This window comes from Pinus tabuliformis, chromosome 4_2 (genome assembly GCF_031772625.1).
Source record: "Pinus tabuliformis cultivar Carrire ecotype Pingquan chromosome 4_2, CPIR1, whole genome shotgun sequence".
NCBI classification, from domain to species: domain Eukaryota; kingdom Viridiplantae; phylum Streptophyta; class Pinopsida; order Pinales; family Pinaceae; genus Pinus; species Pinus tabuliformis.
In genome coordinates this window covers 483,538,695-483,549,690 of record NC_142304.1, presented here as the reverse complement: position 1 = coordinate 483,549,690, position 10,996 = coordinate 483,538,695, and the positions used below count along the sequence as shown (strand labels likewise).

Genomic DNA, 10,996 nt, shown 5'->3' with positions numbered 1-10,996 from the left:
CAACTTGTGAAAAGAAAGGTAAATTTGGGGACTGACAAGACTATGGTTGTAGATGGCAAATGAGTGACCAACATTCTAACCAAAAAAGGATAGTCGAAGACAATCTCAAAGGTATATTATGTTCTTAGTCTCAAACATAATTTAATAAGTATTGGTCAATTGACACAAATCAAAGGGTACAAAGTCATCTTTCAAGGTCAAGAATGTGTTATATATGACAATCCCCCAAGCAAACAACTAATAGCTAAGGTGCAGATGAAGATGAACAAAATATTTCATGTAATTATGAATTATAGTGATTAGGTTAGTTCTTTTACAGTTGCATGTTCTAATGATTATTGATTATGACACTTTCAATTTGGACACTTGCACTTTTCTGGTTTAAAATTGTTGCAATAGAAACAACTGGTCAAAGGATTACCTCCTATCAGAGAACCTGCTAGTACTTGCAAGTGTTGTATCTTGGGAAATCAGCATTGTGAAAGTTTCCAAAGGGACTTGCATACCAAACAAAACAACCTCTTCAGCTAGTGCATACAGACTTGTGTGGATCTATAAGGATACAGTCAATTGGTGGAAGTAGTTACTTCCTCACTTTCATGAATGACTATAGTAGAAAGACTTGTGTTTACTTATTGAAGCAAAAGTCTGAAACTTTTGCAAGGTTTAAAGAATTCAAAGCCTTATCATAGAACAAAAGTGACCGATAGATCAAAGTATTGAGGTCAGATCGTGGTGGAGAATATGATTTAAAAACATTCCATGATTACTGCAAAGAACATGGAATCAGAAGACAATTTACAAGCAGGTACACACCACAGTAGAATGGTGTAGCAGAAAGAAAGAACAAAACCATTATGAATATAACAAGAAGCATGTTGAAAGAAAGAAACTTGTTTAATGAGTATTGGGCAAAAGTAGTTGCATGTGCTATTTATGTGATCAACAGATCTCCTACAAAGAGTGTGATGAACAAAGTACCAGAACAAGCATGGTTAGGTATGTCTTGCAGCGTATCTCATCTCAGAGTGTTTGGATGTGTAGCTTATGCATATGTGCCTAAGGAGCGAAGAGGAAAATTAAATGATAAAGGTGAAAAATGCATATTCATTGGTTATAATGAGGAATCAAAAGCTTACAAATTGTATAACCTAGTCACAAAGAAGACCATAATTAGCAAAGATGTTGTGTTAAAAAAACAGGAGTCATGGAATGGAACTGTAGACAAAACAATTGATGCATACGTGCCTTTGATGGAAAAAGATGATGTAGCAGAAAATGAGCAACAAGAATCATAGGTGAAGACACCAAACATATACACACCAATAAGGACTCCAAGTTTTTCAGAGCAACATGAATCTTCAAGTAGATCAATAGATTGAGATTCTCCCAACAATCAATCACGTGATGAATCAGGAAATTGTAAGAGAAGGATGGGAAGTGTGAAAGATATTTATGATGATTTGGATGTTAGTTCAAATTTTGCATTATTGTCATTCCAACATTCTTCATTTGAAGAAAAAACTAGAGATGAAAATTGGGTGCAAGGCATGGATGAAGAAATTGAAGCTATTGAAAAATAATGATACATGGGATTTGATTGATTTACCAAAGGACAAAAATCTCATTGGTGTAAAGTGGGTGTACAAGACAAAGTTGAATGAGAAAGGTGAAATTGACAGATTTAAATCTAGACTTGTAGCAAAAGGATTCTTGCAGCAACAGGGAATAGATTTTGGAGAAACATTTGCTCTGGTGGCGAGATTGGACAATGTAAGAGCAGTTCTAGACACAACAGTGCAGAACAAGTGGAAAGTATATCATATGGATTTGAAATCAACCTTCTTGAATGGAATTCTAGAAGAAGAAAATTATGTGCAACATCCTCCAGGATATGAAGTTGAAAGTAATGAAGAGAAAGCTTATAGGTTGAAGAAGGTGCTCTATGGACTGCAGCAAGCATCTTAAGCTTGGTATAACAAAATTGCTAGCTACATGATCAAGAATGGATTTTGTAGAAGTAACATTGAACCTACTATGTACAAAAAGGTAAATGAGCATGGGCAAATTTTGATTGTTTGCTTATATGTTGATGACATGATTTTTACAAGTGATTTTGAGTTAGATGAATTTAAAGCAACCATGATGAAATAATTTGAGATGACAGATCTTGGTCTCATGAAATATTTTCTTAGCATAGAAGTTGAGAAATTTGAAAATTGAATTTTTATTTGTCAAAATAAATCTGCCAAAGATTTGTTGAAAAGATTCAGGTTGGAAAATTGCAAACCTGTCTCTAGACTAGTTGCAACAGGTACAAAGTTAAGCAAGGATGATGAAGGATCAGATGTCAATCCAACTCTATTCAAAAGATTGGTTGTAAGCCTCATATATCTCAAAATTACAAGACCAGATATCATGCAAGGAGTGAGCTTGATTTCCAGGTTTATGGAAACTCCAAAAAGCACACATTGGAGTGCAGGAAAAAGAATTCTAAGATACATAGCACGAACTAGAGATTGTGGCATAATGTATGCAAGAACAAAAAAGAAGGATTTGATTGGATACACAAATAGTGATTTTGCAGGCAGTTTGGATGATAGGGAGAGCACTTCTGGTTATGTGTTTTATCTCAATTCAGGTGTGATTTCATGGGCATCTAAGAAGCAACCCATTGTGACACTTTCATCATCAGAAGTAGAATATGTAACGGCGACATCAGCAACATGTTAAACAGTGTGGTTAAGAAGAGTGTTTGATGGACTCAAGCATAAACAACAAGAATCAACAATAATATATTGTGACAATACCTTAACGATTGCACTATCCAAGAATAGTGTGTTTCATCAAAAGAGCAAGCATATTGATACTAGATATCACTTTATTAGAGAACTTGTGAACAATGGAAAAGTTCACTTGAAGCCTTGTAAATCTAGTGATCAATTGGTTGATATATTTACTAGGTCATTAGCAAAAGATGTGTTTGAGTTTTATAGAAGAAACTTGGGTGTTGTAAGCTTAGCTGAGACATAGGCCAATAAGCATGTTTGAGTTGTCATGAGTCATGTTTTAGTTTAGCGGTTGTAATTAAGGGGGTGTGTTAAAATAAGCTAATTACCCCTTCATGAGGAGTTGGCTAAAATTAAAGAGTCAGTTAACTAAGTATTGGGTGTTGAGTGTTGAGCATTGAATTAAGAGGAGTTAAGTGATAAACAACTTTTAGTGTGTAGTTGCATGTCAAAATATTTTAGGAAAGTTGCTAGTATGAAAAGGTTAAATACCCTTCACCAGGTTCATTGTAAGTATCAAGTTTTGTGTGATCAATAAAAAAGCCGTAACTCGTGTGATTTGTGTGTAAATTTATGTTTTGTCTCTTCTGCATTTCCAAGATTATTAAGCCTCGCGCCACTTGCATGGGAATTGAAGAGATCTAAATTTTTGACTATTCTAAAGTCATCATTGACTATGCTAATTAGTCAGCGACTCTACAGGGAAAAAAAATATACAACAGACAGAATATCGAGAAAAATGTGTTGAGCATCTATGGATCACATTCACACAGATTATCGAAAGAAAAATGTTGAGCGTTTATGGATCACGTTCACTTCTAGGGTTTTACATTTGGTACACTTATCCAGGATCTCGCATAGGGATCCCTTGTTTTTTTTATTATCAGTATTGTCGATTTTTGCCGTAAAATGGATCTTTGGTGGCTCGGTCATGAATTAAATTGATGCACTTGATGGTGTCCAATATGTTAAAATCGGGGCTCATCAATTATGCTAGAATCACGTTTGGCCGGGATGGTAGCATAGATATATAAGAGCCCGTGCTTTTATATCAGTTTTGCCCATTTTTGCCATGGGATGGATCTTTGGTGGCTCGGTCACAAAACTGGGCACATCAACTCTATTCTACCATCTTGGCTGTAATCCCAGGTTTTCTGTATTTCTGTTGGAACATGGTTTAGTAATATTTCTGTAGCTCACTATGATGGAATGTATTTCTGCTGGTACATGGTTGTAGATGGTTGTAGTTATTAAGTATAGAGAAATACATAAATTAGAAGCCAATATATAATTTAGAGGATATGGTCTTCTTTCTTCTAGTTTTTGTAACGATAGTGTGAAGAGATGACTGACCTGCTATACGAAACTATGTACTTACTTTATTTCTTGTATGTCATTTTTTATTTTCTGAAAAAAAAAAACAAAATATCATTTAATACAATTCATATTCATCGTTGTTGAAGGAAAGCTTTTCCAATGTATTTTTTCTGGTTAATTTTGTAGATTTTTTGGAAAGTTTCTGATTTTGTAAATTTTTTGAAATTTTAATTTTCCAAATTTTTTTGGGTTAATTTTGTAGATTTTTTGAAAAGTTTCCGATTTTGTAATTTTTTTTTAAATTTTAATTTTCAAAAATTTTGATTTTCATCTGTATAATTTATTAAAATAAAAAATAAATAATTTTTCATGTAACTTAAATCATCGATACAATCAAAAACACATTTTAAACCATTAAAATACACCATTAAACATTTTAAACCATTAAAATACACCATTAAAGGAAAAATTATAACACTGGATTTCAAAAAGGTAATGATAAGACTGCCTGCTCGACATATAACAGTGAAAATATGTGTTTAGAAATAAAAGAGTCCTCTCCACGAGCATGCCAGAAAACTGTGCACCGGTTCAAAATACACATACTGATGCAAAATACATAGAATATTATAGAATCACCAATCATACATTTATTTATAGGAAAAAAATAATGGAAAGAATTCCCAATTAATCACATAGTGCTCTGCAATCATAGTAGAATAACTCCTACAGAGCCAATATGATTGTACAATTTATTCACATCTAATACAAGCTAGAAAATTTCTGGTGTCCACATGATCTGGTTCATAACCTTCAAACAATAAGCTGAATTATAGGCCTGTAGCTATTAATAACACCTCTTATCCCACAAGTAAGGAGCCACAAACAGGCTTCTCCGTCTCAGTAAGTACTAAAAAAATCTGCTTCCGGAAATGGCGTCCAATCAACAAATAAATCGAAAGTTGTTACATCCTGAAAACATAAAATAAAAAAACTATAAGATTGCTTACACTTATAAGCAATGATTCAGAGAAAACGTTGAACGGTAGCTGTGTATAACAGGTGGAAACTTACTTTAATAATTTAACTATGAAGAAACTGGAGATGGAGCTGAAGTGGGAGCACTTGTTGTATCTCCAAAACCAATTGTTGCAGGAGCAGCAGCATATGAGCCAAACTCGCTCATCATCCGGCGGTCTCCGCTCCTGTGAGCCTGGCACAGGCGGGGCAAGTATACACCTGCACAAATTACATATAGATATATCAATCATGGGCTAACTTAAAGTATAAAACCCATAAACAAATTCATAGCTACAAGTATATCTGACATGCAGTATATTCAGTGAGTATATCATTTTACGGCAATGAGTATATTAATTTACAGCTGGTACAAGGTATGAATATGAATCGAATGCCGATGGAGTAATAATTACCTTCCCCAGCGGCAAGATTGAAGTAGAGGTCAACGATATTGGGACAATTGTTGTAGCAGTGGGGAGAGCATAACTTGTTTGTAAAGCCACGTTCTGCTATAGAATCGGTGGACATCCCCACTGTCATCCTCTCCACCCCACAAGCGTTCATGCACTCTTCCGTTTCTATCAATTCTTTCATATTCTCAGCTACAACCTCGGATGTCTGCACATTATTGATTACCCAATCAATTAAAAAGAAACAAAGTAGAAAATACCAAAGTCTAATAAAAATTTGTGTTGACCTTAGATTTTTGGAATATTTTGGAATACAAGGCCAATTCATATTATTTTTATTCATAAAATTTATTTAAATTACATTGCCTATCCTTAAAACGATACTATGAATTGCAGATTCTTAAAATATTTCAAAATCCTATATAAGTGACTTAACCCATATCAAATTTCTGAAATATTCCAAGATCCAATCAGATTAACCTAGCCTATATAAAATTTCTGAAATATTTCAGAATGGGACATAATTGACCTAGCCCAAGTACCACAATATTCCAAAAATCCGCAATCTATTTAACCTCAAGTACTAGACTAAATAATCAACGAAAAAAACTCACCTGACATTCATACTGGACATTGCCATCCCTCAAAATAGACTTCTCAAGCACACAACGTGCTCCAGAAAACGACACAGAAAAGGCGCAGACCTCCACGGGCAGCTTCTCGCATACTATCCCACCTGATCATTAACCAATCCAATACTTAGCACTTCATAAATAAAAAAATATTCTTAATTTTGTTACCAATAACTATGATCCGATGATCAGAAAATCATTAACCAAGCCAATTACAGATTCTCTATGAACATACCCAACATTGAATGAAATCAGTTACATACCGTAAACAACTTGCAGACTTATAATTGAAATAAGGGCCGAGATTGTGAAAAGAAGCCTCGCAATAGCCATTTCTGTATTGTTCTGAATCTCGGTCACCACTCTATTTTCTCTGTTATAAAGAGGATGTATGTATAACAGGTGCAATCTAATTTGCAGAAACAATTCAAAAAAATTGGGTAGTATGGTATAGTATAGGAGATGCGTGATTATTGAGTCTCTATTGTATGTTAACTTGATACTCGCTGTATGTATATATAGGGCAAACAACCAACCGCGTGGTGATATTTTCAACGCGGAAGGCGTTGCAAATATTTTATTACAACATGCGTAGGTGTTGCTCCAACGAAGGTTCTGGAATCACCGCCATTGAATTCCGTGTCGACTTGTTGGGCCGCACTGTCATTGTGAGTTGTTGGAGTAGGGACGGAAGAGTACATTGGACTTGGAGATCTAATGTCACGCTCATTCGAACGAGCAACGGCTCTGAAACATGTGGGCAAATTAATTTACGCTGATTGCGCCGTTTGTTATTGACTTGATGATGTGCTGTTAGGTTTAGACCAGACTTCAAGCGAAGGAAACTTCGAACATACACTGTACACAATTCTAGATAGCCAGGTGGTCCATTATTTGTATAAAAAAATCAGATTTTTAAATGTTGATGTTCCGTGTACAGGACTCCGTCCGACTGCCAGCTATCAGAGCAGGCCGTGTGGAATGGAACCCAATATATTTGTTCCAGAATATGCTCCAGTTGACCTAAAATTCACTCCCTTAACAGGGTTGGGATTTCGATACCACCGTTAAATTTGACGGCTTAGCCAGTCCTACTATTAATTTTTAAAGTTTTAGCGGAATATGTTCGAAGTTTTCAATGAATTTTTAATCATATTTGAGAAACAAATTACCTGCTATAGATCTATTTGAAACCCGACTGGAATTTAACGGTTTTTTAACTTTTAAGATAAACAATTAATTTTTATAATAATAATAATTAATTTACCATGCATGATAAAAATTAGAACAATAAATTTTCGGGATAAAAACTTATTAATTTACAACTTGGATATGTTTTAAAATTATTTTTAATTGGTTAGGGGGTTGTTTTTCTCCCACAAAATAGGATAATAGTCCAAGATCCAAAGGCATTTAACAAGAGTGAAAGCTTACTCCCTCACTGACTACTAGGGTAATTCTAGGTGACATGGTTTTCCTTGAATAATGATAATGAGTCAATATGCATTCGTGAATAACACCTAGTAATGATTGTCTTCACTTCTAGTTTGCCAACTCAATTATGATATGTTTTCCCATTCTCTAAAGAATTAGCTATGTGATATCATATATGAGATTATTTGATATATAATTTCATATATGAGATTATGACTAAACATTATTAAAGAATGGAGTCGTCTAATGAGGCGGAGGCCAAAAGTGGTTGGCATCCGGGTAAAAAAATTTCAAAGAATCTTGTAGAGGTAGTGTTTGAATCGTGTTTTTGATGGTGGGAATGGATTCAACACCATAAAAAACGTGTAGGACACCTAAAATTTTGAAGTTTAACAACTATAACTTGGATTTACAAAAATCATTGCTGGATTTTCTCTGAATATGACCGGAATTTCCACCTGCACTTCGTTAGACTACGTGCTAAAGAATATATTAGTTGGTGAGATAAATTTTTCTTATAAATATTATGTAAGTTAAAAGTGTTATTTGATCATGGAAAAGGTTTTATACATATTTTTTTAATTTAGAGTTCATTTTCATCAGTTAAAAAGAAACAAGTTAATGATCCAAAACATAAATGTATATAATATAAAGTTTATATCCTAGAAACTAAATACTTCTAAATAATTCTAGATGCCATCTAGATCTATCTTATGCCTGGGTCTAATTTCAATTTATTTTAAAATAGATTTGTATTTTATTTTATGGTCAACTTATATTTTTCTTATTCTTTTAATGTCAGTATTTTCTTTTGCAAGTTAACTTATCATAGTATTTTCTTTTGCAAGTTAACTTATCATTGTATTAAGAAATTCCTTACCACCTCACATCATAAAAAAAAATAAACATAATATCAATTCAATTAAAAAGAGTAATAATAAAAAGGAAAACACAATAAAAGTATTGGAAAATAATAGTCACATTAACAAATTAATAATAACAATTTTTTTTAATGAACTAAGTAAAAGTATTCAATTTTCATCTTAATTTCTACATCAAATTTATATAAAACTAATTGAAAGCAAAAAGTTTCTTATTTTATTTATAATTGTTTCATGCTGTTTAGGAAGAGAGATGTTTAATTCTTTCACTGCGTAATATAGAGTTGACATATGGAATTGACATGTGACATCTAAAAATAATATTAATATTGCAATCCAATATGAAAAAGATGTGTAATTCATTTTATCTTCCTTATATATATAACCCAAAAAAACTAGTGTTAGCCTAAATAAAGTATTTCAATATTTATATTAAATAAAATAATTTTATATCAATTTCGTAATATTTAAAAACATTATATATGTGTATGGAGGGATATTTTATTTATGAAGTATTAGAAAATAAATAAAATATTTTAATTTATATAAATAAAATATTTCAACATCAACTATATATATTATAAAATAAATAAATTTCTCAAAATAAATAACCCCTTCCATACCCAACATATTATATATTTTTTTTCCACTGGAAAAATCGTAATTTTATTCATTATGAGTAAAATTACATGTTGTAGATGCTAAAATAGCATATGCGTTATCAAAACTTGTTCTGCTAAGAACATGATCTAAAAATAAGCTGTCTATGCCTTCCTACCTTTCTTTTTCTCCACTTTCCGCCAACCTTCATTGTTGGGTGTGGCAGTTACAATAGTCATTTGAAGTTTGTTCGTATCAGCCACGATTTCTTTTTCAGAATCTGAGCTTGATGAAGAGTGTACTCTCTTGCTGCCCCCGATTTCCTGTCCTGTGTTCTCATATTGCTGCTGTGGCTTGCTTTCATTTGGATCTGTAGCATATCCAATCAGATTTTCATTATTCTGTGGGTGGTGTGTGCTGCTTTCATTTTTGGTTTCTGGATTATTTCCTTCCTCTACAGCTTCTTGAGGTACGCTGATATCTTCCTCCTTCTGTTCCTCTTCTATATTTTCTGTCCATGTGGGTGAAAACTGCCAGCCTTTTGGTTTTGTGGGCTGTCTTCTTTTCCTTTCTTTTTTATTTTGTGGGCATGCACTCTGAAGATGACCAGTTTGTCTACATATACAGCAGCGAAAGGCAGTGTTTTCGTAATCAAGTGGCTGTGTCCATTGCTTTCCATTGTGGAATAAGAGAATGTGTTCCGGTAGGCCTTGACTGAGATCGACCTCCACACAGATCCTGGCGAAAGTGTAGATGTCCTTTGATAGGCGTTCGCTGTCCACTTTTAGAAATGTCCCCAAAGCGTTGCCAATTCCTTCTAGTACTTTGTAGTGCCAAAAGTGTATAGGTAAGTTAAACAGTTTTACCCATACAGGCATTTTGGAGACTACCATGTTGTTGGGGTCGAAATCTGGGAACCAAGGTTTTACAAACAGGCCTGCATTGCCCCAGAACCATGGCCCTTCGTTTAATGCATATTCCTTGTCCTTTATGGTGTCAAACTTGACAATGAAGAATCCTTTGGAACATAAATGGATGTCATAGTTTTCTGTCCATATGGAATAGATCCATTGACGGAGAGCTTCTGGTTTAGGCCAGAATCCATTGAACCTGCATATCACTGCTTTTGTTAGATAATCAGTGTGTATTTCATTTACCTCTGGTATGATAATTGTTAAGGCTGGGTTGTGTGATGTCTGCTCAACAATGTAAGTCCCCGGTACTGTAGTTTGTTGCTCAGATTTCATTTGTGGTTCCAACTTCCCTTTTACTGCTTCTTTAAAGGACGCAGGCCCTTTTGAGCTTGTGCCAGAACAGCCTCCGCGTATCCTTGTGCTGAGGCAGATTGTTGAATTGTTTCCAATACCATAATCCATTAGATTACGGTCCTCCTGCAATACTTTTCCTGTGTAGAGAAGAAGTTGCTTGCATGGAGGGATTCCAATTCTTTCTTGTATCCTCCCATTTTCCTAATCTGATGCATATTATATTTCCTTCCATGGATCTGATAAAGAGATTATTTTTTGTCTCTTCCCGCGCATTCACTGCAGGTGCTGTTTGATTCTTTAGCTCTTCCCTCGTACTCGGCTCATCTCTCTGTTCCCTGATTCGATCTATGGTCTGATTCTGAGATCTAGATCTATGAGGGATTTTCTTGTTATCGCGGATCTAGACGTGCTGATTGTCGATCCGCTCTTTTCCAGTATCCCATACTGTAGATCTCAGGGAATCCACACCCAATCTCTCGCCCCATGTTTGGTCTTTGAAAGATCTGATTGGGAGCTGCCAGAATGTAACAGATCGGGCCCGTAGCTTGCCGAGGGGGGTTAGAGGATCAGTCTGCCAGTTCAAATTCCTGTAGACGCAGGCGCAGCTTCCTATCCAGGGCGTAATCCAAAATGGGGGTCGTTTAA

At 34.5% G+C, this 10,996-nt stretch overlaps 1 protein-coding gene across 1 annotated transcript; it reads right to left on the bottom strand.

The window, feature by feature from the left end:
* Nucleotides 1-4,712: 4,712 nt before the first annotated feature.
* On the bottom strand, nt 4,713-6,664 carry LOC149170057 (uncharacterized). Its single transcript, XM_089428872.1, has 5 exons — nt 6,432-6,664; nt 6,151-6,272; nt 5,540-5,744; nt 5,181-5,345; nt 4,713-5,078 (listed from the first exon to the last, which is right to left on the bottom strand). The coding sequence occupies exons 1-4, from the start codon at nt 6,499-6,501 to the stop codon at nt 5,194-5,196; spliced, it is 549 nt and encodes a 182-aa protein (XP_089284998.1). The 5' UTR covers nt 6,502-6,664; the 3' UTR covers nt 4,713-5,078; nt 5,181-5,193.
* Between the last annotated feature and the right edge of the window lie 4,332 nt (nt 6,665-10,996).

Bases quoted from the DNA above. Each gene is read 5' to 3' on its own strand.
- LOC149170057 (XM_089428872.1), bottom strand. From the start codon at position 6,501: ATGGCTATTGCGAGGCTTCTTTTCACAATCTCGGCCCTTATTTCAATT. The intron at 6,273-6,431 runs GTATGTAACTGA...GTTAATGATCAG, and splicing joins AAGTCTGCAAGTTGTTTACG to GTGGGATAGTATGCGAGAAG. The intron at 5,745-6,150 runs GTGAGTTTTTTT...AATAATGTGCAG, and splicing joins ATGTCCAGTATGAATGTCAG to ACATCCGAGGTTGTAGCTGA.